The following is a 22,563-nucleotide window of genomic DNA, read 5'->3' as shown; positions in this document are numbered from 1 at the left end:
CCCAGTGTACACATTAATTAAATTTGTGTGTCTTTTCTCCAACTAATCTGCCTTTTTACAAGTTAATTTTTCAGCGAAACTTCAGAGGGCAAAGCAGAAGATATTCCCTTGGTCCCTACAATCATTATGCATTCTATGCATGTAACAAAATTTTACATGTATCCTATAAATGTGTAAAAATATGATGTATCAGAATCATGAAAACAGGCCAGGCATGGTGGCTCATGCCTGTAATCCCAGCACTTTGGGGGGCCGAGGTGGGCAGATCACTTGAGGTCAGGAGTTCAAGACCAGCCTGGCCAACATGGTGAAATTTTGTCTCTACTAAAACTACAAAAATTAGCTGGGTGTGGTGGCGGGGTGGACTGAAGTCCCAGCTACTCCAGAGGCTGAGGCAGGAGAATCATTTGAACCCACGAGGCAGAGGTTTAAGTGAGCCGAGATCAGGCCACTGCATTCCAGCCTGGGCAACATTGCAAGACTCTGTCTCAAAACAAACAAAAACATGAAAACAAATTTTAAAATACAATTAAAAATTCACTTCACAGGCAGGCCACGTGCAGTGGCTCACACCTGTAATCCCAGCACTTTGGGAGGCCGAGGCAGGCAGATCACTTGAGGCCAGCAGTTCAAGACCAACCTGACCAACATAGTGAAACCCCATCTCTACTAAAAATATGAAAATTAGCCAGCGTGGTGGTGCATACCTGTAATTCCAGCTACTCAGGAGGCTGAGGCGGGAAGATTACCTGAGCCCAGGTAGCTGAGGCTGCAGTGAGCCATGATCTCGCTACACTCCAGCCTGGGGAATAGAGCGAGACCCTTTCTCAAAAAAAAAAAAAAAAAAAGAAAGAAAGAAAGAAAAGGCACAGGCAGGGCCACACTTCCCGGGGGTGCCAAGTACTTGGCCACAACATAAATACCCTGGGCCCCTGTTTAAGCAGCCATGCCTGACAGCAGTGGATAGCTATGCTCTGACCATATATTAAATAACATTTCAACAACAGGTTTGAGAAAAAAAACAGATAAACAAAATTCTCAGTTCTTCAAGTTTCTGGGAAGGTGTTCACAGCCTTGTCTTCACCTCCTCCAAAAAAGTAACCCACTGTATCCTGATTTTTAGAGATTCAAACCAAAACCAACAAGTATTCATCCCCCAAATGTCCCCAGTGTAAATGTAACCACCTCAAAATACGGAAAGCAATGAAAATCAGGAAATCAAGATATTTCAAAACACCCAACCCTACCAAAGTCAGTTAGGATCATGCAGAAGAGAACTGCTTGCCAGCATACTTGTATTGCTCTAGATTTTTACTCTCTACTGCAAAAACCCCAACACTACTTAAACACTGTATAGATATTCTCACTTCTCTGCTAATACAGCCTGAAAGACAGCCTCACACATCTCACTATGACTCAGGGTCTCAAATAAGGGATTTCATTTAGATGGGTGGGCTCATCATTTCATCACAGTGATCATGAACTTGCATTTTTCTCTAATTGCATTATTAGGGAATAGAAGACGGAAAGAAATGAATAATATTCAGTTGGTGCAAAACTAACTGCAGTTTCTGCCATTAAAAGGGATTGCAAAAACCATGATTACTTTTGCACCAACCTAATATCCACCTCCAAGCACAACACCACCTTTATACAAACATCCATAGTTGTGCTTTTTGATGAAACAGTTCAAGCATGGCGGTAGTTGCTGTCTCATGCATTAAGCCCTTCCTCTCAGACTTACCAGAAGCTCAATTTTACTTGCTGGTATTGCAGAGGGAAAACCCAGGTCAATGAACAATACACACACAAAATCAACAAGAAAATCCGCATGCATGTGGCCAGCAGCGTGGTAGAAAGACCGTGCCATCCATGGGCTTGAACTTACCCTTCCCCTCACGGATGACCTTAAGTAAATCCCGTCTCTCCACTTCCTCAACTATAAAATTATCCACATACAATTTGCCTTCATTTTTGCAGAAAAGCAAAATGAAATAATCTCTTTCAATATATGGGGTGGGGGGGACTGTGTTACATTAAGTATGGAGCAGAAGTGAATATTTTTTCTAAAATAGGGCAATGATGCTTAAGGGGGAGGGGAATGTATGAATGGTTAGTTGCTCTGTACCTTGTATTAACTTAATACAAGAACAACTCAAAGACAGGGATCCTCTTTCCCCCAAGCTCCTAGAAAACATTTTAGGAGGCCGGGCGCAGTGGCTCACACCTGTAATCCCAGCACTTTGGGAGGCCAAGGAGGGCAGATCACGAGGTCAGGAGTTCAAGACCAGCCTGGACAACATGGTGAAACCCTGTCTCTATTAAAAATACAAAAATTAGCTGGGCATGGTGGTGCATGCCTGTAATCCCAGCTACTCGGGAGGCTGAGGCAGGAGAATTGCTTGAACCGGGACCCGGGCGGTAGAGGTTGCAGTGAGCTGAAATTGTGCCACTGCACTCCAGCCTGAGCTACAGAGCGAGACTCCGTCTCAAAAAAAAAAAAAAGAAAAAGAAAAAGTAAACATTTTAGGAGCTAAAGAGACTTGAAAAGAGAGTTTCTCCCAGCCCCTTCCTAAGTCAATAAATGAATAAATTAAACATTACAGAAAGATCCTTGGCATTTCACTCAGGGGCGCATAAAAATATGCATAGACAATTTAGTTTCCTGACCTGCTCCTTGCTTGGAGCTGATAAGAGATGTGGGCTGGGATGACGAACAAGCAGCTGGGAGGCTGCACTGCAAGCCCACCCAGTCTGCTATCTGGGAAAGTGGGAGCGATGCCAGGTCCCTGGTGTCAGCTCCCTTTCCTGGTATTCCTTCACCTACCTTTGCCTGCAGGCCCCCCTCTGTATGTCCAGACCCCACAGAGCCTCATTTGCCTTCCTGGGATCCAAGGTCTGCCTTGCTAAACTGTTCTTACCTCAGTGATCTCAACATGGTCGTAAATGGTGGCAGGAAGGAACACTTCAGCACCCATCGGGTGTTTTGGACTTTATCCTTTTATCGGGACACTTCACCTGCCTTTTCAATCCTTTTCCTCCTCCGTGGACACAGGTTGCCACACCTTTAAGATGTAAGCCCGGCCAGGGCTTGGGAATAACCACGAGCACAGGCAAGAACTTTGGAAGAAGCCCACCCAACTAATGGCTACTGAACCACCTCTGGGCCGTCCACCCCCAGCACTTGCTCCCACTCGATCTCAACAATCTTCTAAAGTAGGCACTAGTATTATCCTGCCTCAACAGAGCAGGAAATTGCAGCTCAGACAGGTAACAGGAGAGGTCTGAATCCAGACCTGGTTGTGGGTCCTGGGCTCTTATGCCGTGCACTGGATCTAATGACCATGATCGCACCATGGGTGCTGCTTCAAGTGCTGTGCTCACAGCAACTCAGTGAAGCCTGATCCCAACCCTGTGAGAGAAGTAACGCTATGACTTCATTTCAGAGGAAACTGAGGCACAGAAAATCACAGAACTTGGCCCCAAGTCACATGATGGCTAGGTGGAGAAGCCAGCACACCAGCCTCCAGCCTCAGCCACCAGCATGTTGTGCTCTGAACTATTCCACAGCTCTCTCTGTAAAAATGATGGGGAATGCCCTGGCCTGTGGGCTCTCAGACCCCTTGCCCTGGTCTCCCTAAGGACAGAGGCTGTATCTCACCATCTTTGCATCCGTAGTGCCAGCTGAGTGCCTGGCACCCAGAGGGGTTGCAATAACTGCTCCTGGGCCAATGAATGGATGGGACAAACCTCGACTTCCCCACCTACCATTTCATCCCTTAGTGTGTCCTCTCTCTTGCCTAGAACCCAGACTATCTGCGGTCATATACCAGGGAGAAAATGGTTCTAAATTAACAATTTCCTTAAGAGAGATAGGGTCTTGCTCTGTTGCTCAGGCTGGGGTACACTGGCACAATCATAGCTCACTGCAGCCTCAAACTCCTGGGCTCAAACGATCCTCCCGCTTCAGCCTGCCTGTAAATTAACAAACTTTTCTGCCATTTTCCAGCTACTCTCCTTCTCTATCTCCCAGCCCCCTCCCTGCTGTCCATTCCTCCACATATAAAGGAACAAAGCCACCAACTGTTAGAGCCACAAAGAACCTCAGAGTGTCCAGTCTGGCCCCTGAGAAGGTAGATGATGTCCTCAAGCTCATACAACTTAAAGGTTATCCATAAACTACCCCAATCTCCCAACCCTTCCCACTAATAGAAAGAACAAGTTAGGAGGAGGACAGAGGTGCCCGTCCTGGAGTCCAAGCCTCTTACCCGCTGGGGGAAGGTTAGGCAGTGACACGAATACTAGCAGTTCGTTGACTGATTTCACATCCACATCTAACGAGGGTCTGGGTTCAAATGGTGCTCTGGGCCTCTGATTACCTTGCTGAGAGGCCTGGAATCTCTCTGGGCTTCAGCTTCCTATCTAGGAAGTGAGATGATTGGTTTACTTTCTCCCAATATTTTGATACTGTTTTATTATTATACATTGTTAAAATGCATTATAAAATGACATTTAGAGCAGAAAGTTAGAAAATGCAGAAGAAAATTTAAATCACTCATAATCATACCACATAAAAATGATTATTTACTATTTGGAGACACTCTTTATAGTCTCTCTAAGACACACACATACAAACACATACGCATACACACACACACACATTTATTAGGCACATTTACTAAGCAGAAGCATTTTTTGTGCTTACTATATGCCAGGAACTATTCTAAGCATGTTATATATAGTCCATAATCCCTTATCTGAAATTCCCAGGGCCTGATATGTTTTGGAACTTATTGCTTATATGCTTTGGAAATTATTGTTTTTAGGAAGGTAAAACTTTCTGTTCCACATTATCATATTAATATTTCAGCAGCAGAATAGGATAAATAATTACTATACATAACTTCACATCAATTCAGGACAGGTTTTGCTGCCAAATGAGTTCACCACTAATTTATGAACTTCAATTTCATAGCTTTAAGTTTCAGGATTCCAGCTGCAATCTCAGCAATCCTGAACCTGTCCCATTCCATTCAGTCCACATGTGCACCCCACAGGGTCATACTAAGTCGGGGTACAAGCTAGGAAGAGGTAGCTTTGAACCTGAGTGTCTCATCATAGGCCCACTATGCACTAACCACATGCTGTTTGTCCAACAAAATGGGATCACACGGAACAGGAGGTTCTTGTAACCGTGCTCATTTCAGAGCATGTAAGCAGCGATTTTGCCACATCATGTAATGTTCTCATTAGCTCTGTTTCTAAGTGTTGCATGGGATTTCCAAACCTCAGGGACTGTTTCCAAGTCCAAGGAAAGGCCAAGTTCTAATCCCTGCCCTGAGATCAACCCAAAGGGGAGGAGATGGGAGGAGAGAGCTTAATGAGGTCGTCGGATTCATATTCTCAGCCAGCCCTTGCCAGCTGGGAGAAAAGAGAGAAAGGCTGAGTTTGCATGATCCTATCAAAGACAGAAGAAAAATTTAAAATTGGAGTTTCACCCCAGAACTAGTCTCCAAAGTCACAAGATACAAGGAGAAAGAATTTTATGAAAACAAAAATTTACTGCTGCTAAAGAGCAACAACTATAAAATGCCTATTCACCTGTTAATTAATTAATTAATCCATTCATTCATTCATCCATTCATTCATCCATTCGTTCATCCATTCCCACACTCATTCATCACGTGTTTTACATTCCCCCGTAATGCAGAATTCTGTCTTTGGCAAGCTTGTTGCAGCTCATTTCATTCATGTATTTAGCAGATATTCAAAGCCTACCATGAGCCAGCACCAGCCTAGGCAGTGGGGAAAAACAGAGACCAGTATAACTATGGCCCTGGCTTCACGGAACTTGCTTTCCAGTGTAGGGAGACAGGTAATAACCAAGTAGATCATAAAAAAATAAAAGACGTAATCTTTTAGGAGCCGGTTGTGGAGGCTCACACCTGTAATCCCAGCACTTTGGGAGGCCGAGGTGGGTGGATTGCTTGAACTCAGGAGTTCAAGACCAGCCTAGCCAACATGGTGAAACCCAGTCTCTACTAAAAATACTAAAAAAAAAAAAAAAAAAAAAAAAAAGTAGCCAGACATGGTGATGCATGCCTGTAGTCCCAGCTTCTCAGGAGGCTGATGTGGGAGGATTTCTTGAGCCTGTGGGGTTGCAGTGAGCTGAGATCGCACCACAGCACTCCAGCCTGGGTGACAGAGTGAAACTCTGTGTCAAAACAAACAAACAAACAAACAAAAACAGACATAATCTCAAGAAATAGTTAAATGTTGCAAAGACAACTAATCAGAGTGATTGATAAAGATACTGAAGGTGATTGGGGGGTAGATTTTTTAAATGTGAGAAAGGGACAGGGAAGGCCCTTTGAGGAAGTGACTCTGATGGGCAAAGAGCTAGCAGTAGAGGCAGGACCGGCTACAGAATTTGCAGGACCCAGTGCAAACTGAAAACACAGAGCCCCTTGTTGAAAAATTATTGTGAATTTGGGGCTGGGTGCAGTGGCTTATTCCTGTAATCCCAGTACTTTGGGAGGCCGAGGTGGGCAGATTGCTTGAGCTCATGAGATTCTGACCAGCCTGAGCAAAATGGCAAAACCTCATCTTTACCAAAAATAAAAAAATTAGCCAGCTGTGGTGGCACGTGCCTGTAGTCCCAGCTAGTCAGGAGGCTGAGATGGGAGGATCACTTGAGCCCAGGAAGTCAAAGCTGCAGTGAGCCATGACCATGCTACTGCACTCCAGCCTGGGTATCAGAGCAAGATCATGTCTCAAAAAACAAAATAAAAAAGAATCTCAAGACGGCGACAACAGAGCGTCAAAACAAGCACGGGGTCCCTTGAAGCACAGGGCATGCCTGTGAAGCTGGCCCTGGTGGGAGGTCTGGGTTCAGGGGTTGGGAGAAAGAGAGTGTTTCAGTTCAGAGGGAACAGCCAGTGCGAACTCCCAAAACGGGAACACAGTTGTGAGAACTCTGGGATGCTCTGGGCACTGCAGGAAGGAGACAGCCCCTTGAAGACTGCTTCAGAAAGAGCTTCCTCCCAAATCACAGACTTAACACAAGCATTTTCCATCCTTGCCTTGCCAGTCTCCCAGCTACTGGCCTGGCAGGAAGAGGTGAATATAGGAAGTGGCCTTCCAGGGCAGAGCAGCAGTGAAGTGACTGCCCAAGGAAACTGCAGAGAGCAGAAGCAGATCCACAAATACAAGTCACTTCTTCACTGTGGCTTCCACGTGAGTCAGAACCCTCAAATAAATACTCCTGGCCTCTTCTCCCAGGCCTTAGTTGTTTGTCTTGGAAATGGGGCAAGGGTTGGATCCTGTCTGGAAGGACTAGCTTAAACCTCTAGCCCCTGCTTCCATTTTGCAGAAACAGGACCTCAAACAGTTAGAAGATTTGCCAGAGGATACAGATTATTTAGCAACTTATCAAGAAAAAAAAATAATAATTGTTTTTTCGAGTCAGAGTCTCACTCTGTCGCCCAGACTGGAGTGCAGTGGCGTGGTCTTGGCTCACTGCAACCTCTGCCTCCCAGGTTCAAGCGATTCTCCTACCTCAGCCTCCTGAAGAGCTGGGATTACAGGCACCTGCCACCACGCCCAGCTAATTTTTCTATTTTTTTTTTTTTTTTTTAGTAGAGATGGGGTTTCGCCGTGTTGGCCAGGCTGGTCTCAAACTCCTGACCTTGTGATCTGCCCCCCTCGGCCTCCCAAAGTGCTGGGATTACAGGCATGACCCGCCGTGCCTGGCCTCAAGAAAAATAATATTTTTTTTTCAGAAGGAGTTCCTGGATTCAGCTAACAGGGATTCTTGCTCACTGTATTTGCCTTTTTGGGTCAGGCTTCATTTCCTCAGTGCTCCAGCTGGTTACAGGCAACTGGCTGGCTGGCCTGCATGCACCACCCTTAAATATAATTTATGCTTGTTCTCACTTATAAGTGGACCTAAATAAAGTGTACACATGGACATAAAGAGTAGAATAATAGATACTGGAGATTTGGAAAGGTGGCATGGTGGGAAGGGGTGAGGAATGAGAAATTACCTAATAGATACAATGTACACTATGCAAGCAATGGCTACGTAAAAGCCCAGGCTTCACCACTGGGAATTATATCCAAGTGACAAAACTGCACTTGTACCCCCCAAATCTAAAAAATTAAAACAAAATTTTAATATATGGGAGGCCATGATTTTGAGCTGAGCTCCTGTGCCTAGCCCCTACAGACCAAACCAAAACGACGGATCACTCCTGGCCAACTGCCTCGCAATCAGTCTGAACTTTGAAACTGACCAGTTTTCCAAAAAACAGGAGATTCATAGCAACCAATCAGAAGGGGTCCAGTGTACCTGAGCCAACATGATAAGAAAGTTGCGTTTGTTTTAACCCTGTAGGGAAAGTCACTTTGAAACTATGAAGCGGGCCGGGCGCAGTGGCTCACGCCTGTAATCCCAGCACTTTGGGAGGCCTAGACAGGTGGATCACGAGGTCAGGAGATGGAGACCAGCCTAGCTAACATGGTGAAACCCCATCTCTACTAAAAATATAAAAAATTAGCCAGGCATGGTGGCATGTGCCTGTAGTCCCAGATACTCAGGAGGCTGAAGCAGAAGAATCACTTGAACCCGGGAGGCAGAGGTTGCAGTGAGCCGAGATTGTGCCATTGCACTCCAGCCTCCAGCCTGGGTGACAGAGCAAGACTCTGTCTCAAAAAAAAAAAAGAAAGAAAGAAAGAAAGAAAGAAAGAAAGAAAGAAAGAAAGAAAGAAAGAAAGAAAGAAAGAAAGAAAGAAAAAGAAAAAGAAAGAAACTATGGAGCTCCCCTTTGTCCCTTGTTTCTGCTTTCTTCAGCCCTGTTCTGCCTATGAAGCCAAGCTCCTCTCTGCTCAGCTCTTTGGAAGACCCATTCTATTTTACAGAATGAGGTGCTGCATGATCCTAGAATTGTAAATAAAAGCCAATTCGAGTTTTAAATCAAATTTGCTGTGATTTTGTCTTTTGACACCACCTTCCATGGCCCACACCCAAAACTGCTTGGGTGTTGACCTGTGGACACCAGGGAAGAGGTATTATTACCCTGCCTGTATGTGTGCAAAAGAGTCAATGGGTAACCAGCAAACACCAGGCTACCAAGGATCCCAAAGATGCCAAAATCCAAAGCCAAAAGCTCTACAAGATAATAAAATGCTCAGCCTCATTTTATTTATTTATTTATTTATTTATTGAGACAGAGTCTCACTCTGTTGCCCATGCTGGAGTGTAGTGGCGTGATCTCAGCTCACTGCAACCTCCACCTCCTGAGTTCAGGCGATTCTCCCACTTCAGCCTCCTGAGTAGCTGGGACTACAGGCGTGCACCACCATGCCTGGCTAATTTTTTGTAGTTTAATAGAGATGGGGTTTCACCATGTTGCCCAGGCTGGTCTTGAACTCCTGAGCTCAGGCAATCCACCCACCTCAGCCTCCCAAAGTACTAGGATTACAGGTGTGAGCCACCTTACCTGGCCTCATTTTATTTTTTATTTTTATTTTTTGTAGAGACAGGGTCTCATTATGTTGCCCAGGCTGCTCTCAAACTTCTGGGCTCAAGGGATCCTCCCACCTCAGTCTCCCCAAATGCGTGAGTCACCATGCTGGACCTCAGCCTCATTTTGATATGCGTTGTTTCCAACAGGCTGGAACACCAGGTTTGGACATAATTTTTCATCCAGTCAAACACCAGAGGCAGCAGGCACCAGCACACATGTCTAAGGCTTGACTCCCTGAAGATTCTTTGATGTGGGATTCTCACTACAGTTCATTAGAAACAGCAAACACACATGAGTCTCCTCTGTCAGAAGCCCCTGATTCTGGGGCTGGGAATGTTCCTCGAGGAAATGCCAGTGTCTCAGGAGGTGCCAGCAGAACCACCCGCATTGCCCCTGGGTGCTAAAATTCTAAATTCTCAACTCTGAAAATGCACACATACTGGGGACAAAATAACTAACTGTATGTCAGTGAGCTTTAGGGCCACAGGTCACATCTCAGGAGTCTGGTGCAGCCTCCTCATTCATTTTTTTTTTTTTTTTTTTGAGACAGGGTCTGCCTGTGTCACCCAGGCTGGGATGCAGTGGGGCAATCTCAGCTCACTGCAACCTCTGCCTCCTGGGCTTAAGTGATTCTCCCACCTCAGCCTCCCTAGTAGCTGGGACTATAGGTGCACACCACCACAACTGGCTAATTTTTATATTTTTTTGTAGAGATGGGGTTTTGCCATGTTGCCCAGACTGCTCTTGAACTCCTGAGCTCAAGCGATCCACCCACCTCGGCCACCCAAAGTGCTGGAATTACAGGTGTGAGCCATCAGGCCCAGCCTCAGCCTCCTCATTCTAAAGATGAGAAATTGGAGACTCAGAGAGGGGAAGGGACTCACCCAAGTTCATGCAGCACATCACTCCTTCGTTCACCGTATCATAGCCCTTTGAATCGCCCACAATCCTACAATGTCATTCAGCTCCACATTTACTGCCTTTCCAAGATCCCTCTGTCCCTCCTGCCAGCTGTTTGCTGGGACAAAGTAAGGATAAAAGATTGATCTACAACGTTAGGTTTCTATGCCATGAAGACACGAGGGCAGGAAATTCACTCAACATTTTGGTTTCATTTTCCCTATGAAAGATAGTTAAGTAGGCTAGACGTGATGGCTCATGCCTGTAATTCCAGCACTTTGGGAGGCCAAGGCGGGTGGATCACTTGAGGTCAGGAGTTCAAGACCAGACTGGCCAACATGGTGAAACCCCATCTCTACTAAAAATACAAAAATTAGCCAGGTGTGGTGGCACATGCCTGTAATTCCAGCTACGTGGGAGGCTGAAGTAGGAGAATTGCTTGAACCCGGGAGGCAGAGGTTGCTGTGAGCCAAGATCACACCACTGCACTCCAGCCTGGGTGACAGAGTGAGACTCTGTCCAAAAAAATAAAAAAAGAAGAAAGAGAGAGAGAGAGAGAGTTTTCGCCTTTATAAATGTACCAGCTCAGAAAAGCCGTGGTTTAAGCTCAAACCAGTAAAGACCACTCAAAATGGTGGCAGGAAGACAGTGGGTGGAATGGTGGGAGACTTGCCCCCCTTTCTATTTATTATCTACCAAATATGGATGCTTTATTCTCTTGCCAAGTACCTGAGAAATATTAGTTCATTTAATCTTCATGACTATTTTGGCATCCAAGACTCAGGAAATAGTAATAATAATAATCATGTTATAAGTTTGTTGGTTTGATACATTCTTTTTTGTTTTTTTGTTTTGAGACAGAGTCTTGCTCTGTTGCCCAGGCTGGAGTGCAGTGGCACAATTATAGCTCACTGTAACCACAAACTTCTGGGCTCAAGTGACCCTCCCGCTTCAGCCTGTCAAGTAGCTAGAACTATAGGTATGCACCACAATGTCTGGCAAATTCTTAATTTTTTTTTTTTTAGAGATGAGGTCTCACTGTGTTGTCCAGGCTGGTCTTGAACTCCTGGCCTCAAGTGATCCTCCTGCCTCATCCTCCCAAAGTGCTGGAATTACAGGTGTGAGCCACCATGCCTGCCTACATTATCCCATTTAATCCCTTCCACATTTTACAGAGGTACTGGGCCTGGAGAGGTGAAGGGTCATGCCCAATGTCACACAGATGGGGGTGGCAGAGCCAAAGATTGAACCCCACTCCAGCTGACTCCACAGACTGTGCTCTTTGTACTAGATTCTGAGACTTTCTCTTCCCTTAACCCTTCTAGAAACTCAAAACACTCTTCCCCCGAAAAGTTTCAGTATATGGAATACTTTCCTCCTCCTTTTTCTCTGTCTTCTACTTCTAGCTACCAGGGTTAAAACCAAGCTCACTGCTAACATGGACGTGTATGGAAGACCACCTCTAGATTCTTCTAATTCAGGAGAGAGTACAGGAGATGCTTAAAAGAATAGCCAGTAAAAGTTCACTCCAGAGGAGAAAAACACACTGGAAGGAAGAAGTAGAACAATGAGAACAGAGGTTTCCCTCTGGCTGGTGAAGTTTTGGTTGGTGGCTCTTTTCTTCTCTCTGTTCTCCTATATTTCCCAAATTTTCTACCTGGAAGTGCTGTATTCCATTTGAAATTTGGGGGTGGCAGAGGAGAAGGTGGATAACAACAACATCAACAACAAAGCCACTGACTGCAGCCGCTGGGATAGTCCCACCTGTTATGAACCTACAGGCATTCATTTCCAACAATCAAATTGATGGAGACCTTTAGAGTAAGTTTCTGCTTTTCAGGCATCACTGGGGGAAGGCTGGTTTTTCAGTTGTCAGTTACCTGCTGAATGAATGAATGAATGAATGAATGAATGGGCTGGGTGTGGTGGCTCATGCCTGTAATCCCAGCACTTTGGGAGACCGAGGATCGCTTGAGTCCAGGAGTTGGAGACCAGCCTGGGCAATATGGTGAGAGTCCCATTTCTATTAAAAATTTTAAAATTAGCTAGGTGTGGTGGTGCATACCTGTAGTCCCAGCTGCCCAGGAGTGCACTGAGGTGGGAGGATTGCTTGAGCCCAGGAGTTTGAGGTTGCAGTGAGCTATGATCCTACCAGTACACTCAGCTACCAGAGTAACAGAGTAAGACCCTGTCTCAAAAAAAAAAAAAAAAAAAAAAAAAGAATGAATGAATCAGTGTCTCTTCAGGAGGCAGAGAGAACTGCCCCTCCCTCTAGACTACCATCATCACTTGTGGCTCTTGCCAGCCTTGGCTCATTCAGCTTAAATTATAACTACACACAAGGTCATCTTCCCCAACTAGGCTGAGGTCTTCTAGAAAGTCAGTTTCATGGCATCAAGCCCTGTGCATGCAGTAGATGCACGAGGAATGATTTCTTTCCTTTTTTTCTTTTTTGAGACAAGGTCTCGCCCTGTCACCCAGGCTGGAGTGCAGTGACGTGATCTCAGCTCACTGCAACCTCCACTTCCTGGGTTCAAGAGATTCTCCCGCCTCAGCCTTCCAAGCAGCTGGGATTACAGGCACATGCCTGCATGCCTGGTGAATTTTTGTATTTTTAGTAGAAACGGAGTTTCACCATGTTGGCCAGGCTAGTCTTAAACTCCCGACCTCAAGTGATCTGCCTGCCTTGGCCTCCCAAAGTGCTGGGATTACAGGCATGAGCCACTGTGCCCAGCCTCAAGGAATGATTTTGAAAGGAGGGAAGGAAGGAAGGAAGGATGGATGGAAGGAAGGAAAGAAGGAAGGAAGGAAGGATGGATGGAAGGAAGGAAGGAAGGATGGATGGAAGGAAGGAAGGAAGGATGGATGGAAGGAAGGAAGGAAAGAAGGAAGGAAGGAAGCTTCTGAGAAGGCTCATGTCTTCTCCTTTTGTGCATAGCCACCCTTGAAGCGTTGGCATCAGCAAACGGCTTGATCAAGGTGGGCACGGGTTGGGAAGGGTGTGGACCCCACCTGAACTCTGCACTCCTCGGTTACAAGGAGAAAATGCACATTACCTCATAGTGGGGACGCGGGTCTCAGCTTCACCTGTGGTCAGATAAGCCTCCAGGGACAGGGCCCCCAAGCTGGCCCGGCTGCCCTTCCGGGTAGACTCACGAGATGAGCCGGCAACAGAGTCCTCGTCGGAGGAGTAGTCATCAAAAGAGCCCAGGATGAAGTTGGTCATCAGCTGCCTCTTGATGTTTGCCTGCTTCTTGTCTTCTTTGGACGGGGAGCCAGCTTGCTGGCCCTGGGGCCTGGCTGAGGAGGACAGGCCATTGGTATCTGGGGCCTCCAGACCTTGTGTCTCAGTCCCATTGGCTTGAAGCTCTGGGGAGGGTGCTGCGTCACTGGAAGAAAGGGGGTTTCTTGGGGGCTTCTGGTGGGAGGGTGGGAGGGAGTTTCTCCGCCGACCGGCATCTTTGGGGCCTTTGTGGGAGGCTGGCTCGGCCTGGCTGGGTGTCTTGGGCAGAGTGTGGCCCTCCCCATTTCTCTGCGATGTCTCCCCTGAGTTATCAGAGGCTGGAAAGGGCTCCTGGCTCGGGATGAAGTTTGCTTCTGATTTACTCTTGGTGATCGGCTTGGAGTCCGTCATTTTCCCCCAGATTTTTAACCAGGAAAAGGTCAGACAGGAGAAAATCAGACAAGATAGACAAAGAAGCAAGACCATTCAGAAAATCTGTAAGGAGAAAAGGAGAGACATTTTAGGATTTACATAATCAAGTGATTTCTCTCCTAAAGAAGCTAGTGGGGCAGGAGACTGTTGGGGTGCTGTGTATTCTTGAAACCCTGGACGAGGGGAGAGATGGGGTTCTCCTCCCTGCTCTGCCTGAAACAGGCTTGGACATATTCCTTCACCCCTCTGGATCTTAGTTTCCTGCCAAGGTTCAAGGAAGAACCTTGAAAACTGCTAAGTTAAAGAAGCCAATCACAAAAGGTCACATATTATACGATTCCAAGTATATGAAGTGTGCAGAACAGGCCAATCTTGAGAGAAAGAAAACAGATTAGTGGTTGCCAGGACCTAGTGGGATGGGGGTGATGGCTACAGGGTGTAGGGTTTCTGTTTGGGATGATGAAAATGTTCTAAAGCAGATTGAGGTGATTGTTGTACAACTCTGTGAATACAGTTAAAAAATATTGACTTGCCCTTTACATGAGTGGATTGTATGCCATGTGAATTATCTCTCAATAAAGCTGGGGTTTTTTTGTTTTTTTTTTTTGTTTTGAGATGGAGTCTCGCTTTGTTGCCCAGGCTGGAGTGCAGTGCCACAATCTCTGCTCACTGCAAACTCCGCCTCCTGGGTTCAAGCAATTCTGCCTCAGCCTCCTGAGTAGCTTGGGCTACAGGCATGCACCACCATGCCTAGCTAATTTTTGTATTTTTGTGGAGACAGAATTTTACTGTGTTGACCAGGCTGCTCTCTAACTCCTGACCTTGGCTTCCCAAAGTGCTAGGATTACAGACGTGACCCACCGCGCCCAGCCAAAGCTGTTAATTTTTTTTAAAAGACTCTTAATTATATTCCACTTTATAAATGAAAGGGAATTGTTGCTTCTGTCATCATCATCATCATTCTAGTATTATTATCATATAGTCAGTCACCATCATGGCCCTGGAGGGAGGAAGGGCGCCATCATCCCCAGTGTGGGGTATGCTTACAACTAGCATAGAAGCCCAACAAGCCTCGGGAGACTGTTTTCTGTTGCAGGGTCTAGACCAGTGCCTGGTATGCAATGAGGGCTTACAAGTGTGTATTGAAAGAATGAACCCAGGTATTCCAATCTCTAAGCCACACCTCTTTCTGTCACCCTAACTCTGCCCTACTAATGAGTAGATCATTATTATTTGAAGGAAATCTTGTTTTAAAAATGAGCCCAGTGCAGTGGCTCATGCCTGTAATCCCAGCACTTTGGGAGGCTGAGGCAGGCAGATCACCTGAGGTTGGGAGTTTGAGACCAGCCTGGCCAACATGGTGAAACCTTGTCTGTACTAAAAATAAAAATACAAAAATTAGCTGGGCATGGTGGTGGGTGCCTGTAATTCCAGTTACTCGGGAGTCTGAGGCATGAGAATCACTTGAACATGGAGGTGGAGGTTGCAGTGAGCTGAGATCATGCAACTGCATTCCAGCCCGGGCAACAGAGTGAGACTTTGTCTCAAAAACCAAAAAAAAAAAAAAAGAAAAAAAGAAAAAGAAAAGAAAAGCCCAGGAGGCAGAGGTTGAAATGAGCTAAGATGGCACCACTGCACTCCAGCCTGGACAACAGAGTGAGACCCTATTTCAAAAAAAATTTTTAAATGAGACCTCTCTCTATGTGTTGAAATTTCTGAACCAATTTTGCCACAATTATATACTAGAAGCATTACAAAAGTGGACCACAAAGCTCGGCAGGTCAATTTGGTATCTAAAAATCCTTTTTTTTTTTGAGTCAGAATCTCACTCTGTTGCCCAGGTGGGAGCATAGTGGCGTAATCTCGGCTCACTGCAACCTCTGCCTCCTGGGTTCAAGAGATTCTTGAGCCTCAGCCTCCCTAGTAGCTGGGATTACAGGCGCCCACCACCATGCCCGGCTAATTTTTGTATTTTTTGTAGAGATGGGGTTTCACCATGTTGGCTAGGCTGGTGTCTAACTCCTGACCTCAAGTGATCCACCCACCTCTGCCTCCCAAAGTGCTAGGATTACAGGCATGAGACACTGCGCCCCGCCATAAAGCTTTTTATTTTTAAATTTCAACACAATGTTTTTAAGGGAAGTGGAAAAGTTCTCAATATTTCCCAGAACTAAACAATCCAAGTACTTCTTACACACTTTCAGCAGCAGAATTTGCTGATATGTTGCCAAGGCTATTTTCTAGGTAGTACACAGGGTCAGAGGGGTTTTTTCCTTTCAAGATCATCAGTGTTTTTTTTTTAAAGAAAAGTCAGTCGGGGTGGCTCAATGTCAATGTAACATGCCACATTAATGGAACAAAGGAAAAAAAACCACATGATCATCTCAATTGATGCAGGAAAAACATTTGACAAAATCCAACACCCTTTCATGATAACAACATTCAGAAAATTAGGAACAGAAGGGAACTGCAACTTAATAAAGTAAATTTATGAAAAATCCACAGCTAACATCATACTAAATGGGGAAAGGCTGATAGCTTTAACCAGGAATAAGACAAGGATGCCCACTTTCACCAGTGCCATTCAACACTGTACTGGAAATTCTAGACAAACCAATTAGACAATAAAATGAAATAAAAGACATAGAGATTAGGAAGGAAGAAGTAAAGCCACCCCTATTCACAGATTACATGGTCCTATATGTAGAAAGTGCCAGATAATACACACACAGAAAACCTTGGTATTGTAGAGGTAATAAAAATAATTAAGCAAAGTTGCAGGATACAAGATAAATACACAAAAATAGTTGTGTTTCTATACACCAGTGGTAAATAATCTGAAAAAGAAATTAAGAAAACAATTCCATTTATAATAGCATTCAAAAGAATAAAACACCTAGAAATAAATATGTTTAATTTCAATGTTTCCTTTTTCTATTATTGCCTATCACACTTGTTTCCTACCTAGGAGTAAATTTAACCAAAGAAGTGAAAGACCTGTACACTGAAAACTACAAAACATTAATAAAAGAAATTAAAGAAGAATTAAATAAATGGAAAGACATACCTTGCTCATGGATTGGAAGACTTATTGTTAAGATGTCCATATTATCCAAAGAAATATACAGATTTATATGGAATTTCAAGAGGCCCCAATCAGCCAAAACAATCTTAAAAAATACGTTTGAAGATTCACATTTCCAATTTCAAAACTTACTACAAAGCTACAGTAAACAAAACAGCATGGTATTTGGCATAAGATAGACATATAGATCAATGGAATAGAAACCTATACATCTATGGTCAATCTATTTTTGACATGGATATCAAGACCATCCAATGGAGAAAGAATGATCTCTTCAGGCCAGGCGTGGTGGCTCATGCCTGTAATCCCAGCACTTTGGGAGGCTGAGGCGGGTGGATCACGAGGTCAGGAGATCAAGACTATCCTGGCTAACATGGTGAAACCCCATCTCTACTAAAAATACAAAAAAATTTAGCCAGGCATGGTGGCAGGCGCCTGTAGTCCCAGCTACTTGGGAGACTGAGGAAGGAGAATGGTGTGAATCCGGGAGGCAGAGCTTGCAGTGAGCCAAGATCGCACCACTGCACTCCAGCCTGGGCGACAGAGCAAGACTCCATCTCAAAAAAAAAAAAAAAAAAAAGTATTATCTCTTTAACACCACATGGTGCTGGAACAACTGGATTTCCAGATGCACAAGAATAAAAAGTTGGACCCCTACTTCATACCACATACAATCATTAACTCAAAATGGATCAAAGACCTAAATATAAAAGCTAAAACCACAAACCTCTTAGAAGAAAACATAGAAGTAATTCATCATGACCTTGGATTTGTCAGTTGATTCTTAGATATGACACCACAAGCATTGGATGCTTCTTGATGAAGTCCAATTTACCATAAGAAAAAATAGGTAAATTGGACTTCATCAAGATTAAAAGCTTTCGTGAATCATAGGATGCTATCAAAAAAGTGAAAAGATAACCTACAGAATGGGAGGACCACTTGCAAACCATATATCTAATAAGAGTCTAGTGCCCAGAATGTATAAAGAACTCCTAAAACTCACCAACAAAAAGACAACCCAATTTTTAAGTGGACAAAAGACTTGGATAGACATTGCTCCAATGAAGATATACAAATGGTCAATAAATAGATGAAAAGATATTCAACATGCTTAGGTGTCAGGAAAATGCAAATCATATAATCACAGTGAGATACCACTTCACATGCACTGGGATGGCTATAACCCAAAAGAGAGAGAGAGAGAATAACAAGTGTTGGTGAAGAGCTACAGAAATTGGAACTCTTAACCATTGCCAGTAGGAATTTAAAATGTTGGAGCTGTTGTGGAAAAGAGTTTGGTGGTTCCTTAAAAAGTTGAACATAGAATTATCATAAGATCCAGCAATCTCACTCCAATCATAAGATCCAGCAATCTCACTCCAAGGTATATCCCAAAAGAATTGAAAACAACGACTCAAACAAATACATAGCAGTACTATGGGTATCTTTCTGATGCCCAAGCCTTGTTCTTACCCCAGGATTTCTCAACCATGGCACTACTGATATTTAGGGCTGGAAAATTCTTTGTGGTGGGGGCTGTCCTGCGCATTATAGTATGTAGAGCAACACCCTTGACCTCTGCCTGTTTGATGCCAGTAGCATCTACCTCCATCAGCTGGGACAACCAGAACATCTCCAGACATTGACAAATGTCCCATGGGAGGCAAAACTGCCCTTTGGTTGTGAATCTCTGGTCTCAACTCCTCTGCCTAGTCCCTGCCTTCCCATCTCCTTTGGCCTCTGAATGGTGAGCTAGGAGCCTCTGGGGACAAAGTCTATTTCATACTATTACTATTTCTCTTGTGCATAGTAAATTCTCAAGAAAATCTTTAAAATTGTCTGCAAGAAAGGTCCGAGTCCTGAAACAGCTGGCTCACACATGCCCTCAGGAAAAATTTTGAAATTAACAACAGCCAGAGAACATTGCCAGAAATGTTGCAAAAGCTATCCCGGCTTCCCCAGAGGCCCAACAGATTAAATCCTACATCCTCCCCAGGAAAGGAGGGCATACGGGGCCCTCTAAACCTGACCCCTGCTGAATGGCCACTCCCTCTCATGCCCTCTGCTGGCCACAGTGGCCAAATGCTTTAGAAATTCGGCAGTCCACTCCCTTGGGGCTCTTTGCCCAGTCCATCCTGGCCTGGGAGGCCTGGGTACAGACTTCCATCATGGTGACACAGACAACATGGCATGGAAGTGGCTTGTTTGGTTGTCTGTTCTCCCTGACCGACTGGGTGGTCCTTGGGGACATAGACCAAGTGTCATTCATTTTGGATCCTTGTACCCAGCTTGGTGCTTGGCACAGAGTAAGAGCTCAAAAACTGTGTGTAAGCTGGGGGCGATGGCTACGTCTGTAATCCCAACACTTTGGGAGGCCAAGGCGGGAGGCTCACTTGAGCCTCGGACATCAAGACTACAGTGAGCCATGATGGCACCAATGCACTCCAGCCTGGGCAACCAAGTGAGATCCTGTCTCAAAAAAACAAAACAAAACAAATGAAAAAAAAAAACAACAACTGTGTGCTGAAAAAATGAAAAAAAATATATATATATACAGATATATATATATGCACACCCATTGAGCACCAACCAATGTCTTGAACCAAGCTGGAATTTTGATTTTTAAAGTTCTCATTTCTGAAACTGCATTCAGGAACACCAAGAGAATGAGCCAAGTATCTCCATGACAGTTTTGAAAGAAAGGGCTGAAGAGAACAACTCATACAAATGCGACCAATCTTAGGCAAATTTTAAATATGTGCATTTGAAATTGTGAGATATAAGAAACAGCAGGTGCATAAAATTGATAGGGTGGGCATCCCTCTACCCCAGTTAAAAAATACTTGAATTATCGCTTAGAAAAGTGCAGCATCAAGGCCAGGCACGGTGGCTCATGCCTGTAACCCCAGCACTTTCAGAGGCCAAGGTGGGCAGATCTCTTGAGCTCAGGAGTTTACAACCTGCCTGGGCAACATGGTGAAACCCCGTCTCTACAAAAAATATAAAAATTAGCCATGGGCAGTGGTGTGTGCCTGTAGTCCCAGGTACTCAGGAGGCTGAGGCAGGAGAATTGCTTGAGCTCAGGAGGGGGAGGTTGCAGTGAGTCAAGATCATGCCACTGCACTCCAGCCTGGGCAACGAGAGAGAGAGAGAGAGAGAAAGAGAAGTGCAGCATCAAGACAAAAGTGTGCTACAACGGTTGTGAATTATGAGGTTTGAGAATACATTGTTTACATTGATTCCTGTTGGAAAGCCAATCAAATTATGCAAGTTTTACATGATGTAAGTTCTTCAGGAACTTGCTTAGAAAATCCTGGCTGGCTGGACAAATGGATGGCTGATTAACCACGGATAGAAGGATGAGTAAGTGGTGTGTGGAGAGAGAAGGTGAGTGGATGAGTCGATGGGCAAGATGGTTAGACACACGCATGGCAGGTGATAGAGGGATGGCAGGTAAAGCTGCAACTTGTACAGCGGAGGCTCTGATGAATGCAGTGGCCAGCTCTTCTCCCCAGTTCAGCCCTTCTCTCACTCTGCAAATCCTTTACAATCTGTTATTCTGTTGGATCTAATCCCCCAAACCTTCCTTGCCAGGAAAAACCTCAGAGCCTTTCCCTTTTCTTTGCGGAGTAATGACGTGGGACCCAAAGGTCACCCCACACAAGAACTTTTCCCAAGTGAATACACAGAGACAAATCAGAGGACTGTTTGAGAAAGCTACAGAAGAAACTCTCTGAGCCTCAGTTTCCTCATCTATAAAATGGGGATACGAATTCTCACCCCATTCACCTCACTGCTGCTCTCTGCATAACATCTGTACCTATATAGCAACCACACATATAAGCCATCAAATTTGTGGAGTGTCTTCAAGCTCCCAAGACCCTCACCACCACCTCCCTCCAATCCTCAAAACACCTCCATGGGACCGGGCGCGATGGCTCACACCTGTAATCCCAGCACTTTGGGAGGCTGAGGCAGGTGGATCACCTGAAGTCAGAAGTTTGAGACCAGCCTGGCCAACAAGGTGAAACCTCATTCTACTAAAAAATACAAAAATTAGCTGGGCGTGGTGGTGCACACCTGTAATCCCAGCTACTTGGGAGGCTGAGGCAGGAGAATCACCTAAACCCAGGAGGCAGAGGTTGCAGTGAGCTGAGATCATACCACTGCACTCCAGCCTGGGTGACAGAGTGAGACTCCATCTCAAAAAAAAAAAGGAACAACCCAATGGACGTTATTATTGTCATTGTCACTATTTGACTTCCATTTTACAGCTTGGTAAACTGTGGATCAGCAACTTTCCCTTGCTCATACCTTTTCCACTGTCCCACCACTGCAGTGGAGATAAGTAAATTCCATAAGGCAGCAGGTGGTGCAAGGAGTGCGTAGATATGATCCTAAAAGCAGACAGACACCTGGCTGTGTACCTTTAAGACACAGCCGCAGATCGACATGCAAACTAACGGTGCCAGACGGGGCGGGTGGGGGGGCCGTTGTTGAGAATGAGCACCGATCACGCAGTTTGATTCCATGAGCAGGGAAGCCCAGACGAGCCCTTGCAGTGAACCTCCGTGGATGCTATCATGACAAGCTGCTGCCCTTCGCTGAAATAACCCAGCAGACCCGAAAACCAGATGCCAGACAAAGCTATTTTTATGTCTTGCAAACCTAACCCAAGCAACAGCTGCCTGGTGAAAGAGTGATCGTGGCCTTCACCACAATGAACACGAGAAACTGCTCAGTCCTGGTAAGTGCTGGCCAGTCACCAGGCAAGGGCAGGGCAAGGACGGGAGTCAGGAGTCTGTTTTCCAGTACCCCCCAACCCACAGCACACTCATCCCCACGCCTGGTGAGGTCTTTAAAGGACAGAGGGGACAGAATGTCAGTATCCAGCAATCCCCATCCATGCTTGGATTTTTCCTCCCACCAAGATTAACTCCCCAGCACTTGTTGCCACTTACCATCACTGGGGATGCAGCCACCAGCTCCATTCTTGAGTGAGGCTGACAGGCGCCCACAGCGTGACTAAGGGAACCCAGCTGGCAGAGTGTCACCTTTCAGCAGGAGGCTGGTGGCGTGCATCAGGCCATGGGGGTGGAGCTTGGACCGGCCAGCACTACGACATGGGTGAGCGTTCCCCCAAGTTGGCAGTGCAGCATGCCTTTATCTGTCACCCATAAATTTAAGCCATTTCAAAGGTCCTCACTCAGCCTTCTCCTGACCTCAAGTAGTTAAAAGGCTATCTGTGCTCCCAGGGGCTTCGTGGGCTTGAGGGCCACCTCCCTCCAGCTTGCCACATTCCTGTACTTAGCCCTACTTCACTGCTCATGCAATTGCCCTCTTGCCCAACTCTCCATCTCTGGAACAGGCTTTAAACAGTCCTGTAATCACAA

General features: G+C 45.4%; 1 protein-coding gene across 13 annotated transcripts in view; it reads right to left on the bottom strand.

The window, feature by feature from the left end:
- The window catches only part of ACACB (acetyl-CoA carboxylase beta), a 155,854-nt gene that overhangs the window by 113,351 nt on the left and 19,940 nt on the right, over window positions 1-22,563 (bottom strand). For 10 of the 13 annotated variants that reach the window (XR_008670600.2, XR_008670601.2, XR_008670599.2 and 7 more), the window contains one exon: window positions 13,484-14,145. Coding sequence is in view for 8 of the 13 variants with exons in the window: in XM_055358985.2 (XP_055214960.1) it covers window positions 13,484-14,136 (653 nt within the window). In the remaining 5 variants the exon portion in view is untranslated. Of the gene's footprint in view, window positions 1-4,268; window positions 4,423-12,492; window positions 12,596-13,483; window positions 14,146-22,131; window positions 22,203-22,563 lie in introns of those variants that run through there. The other 3 variants (XM_019038791.4, XM_019038793.3, XM_055358984.2) reach the window with 3 other exon arrangements.

Source organism: Gorilla gorilla, chromosome 10 (genome assembly GCF_029281585.2).
Source record: "Gorilla gorilla gorilla isolate KB3781 chromosome 10, NHGRI_mGorGor1-v2.1_pri, whole genome shotgun sequence".
NCBI lineage: Eukaryota > Metazoa > Chordata > Mammalia > Primates > Hominidae > Gorilla > Gorilla gorilla.
The sequence above is the reverse complement of the archived record's forward strand: the minus strand, read 5'-3'. Positions and strand labels throughout refer to the sequence as shown.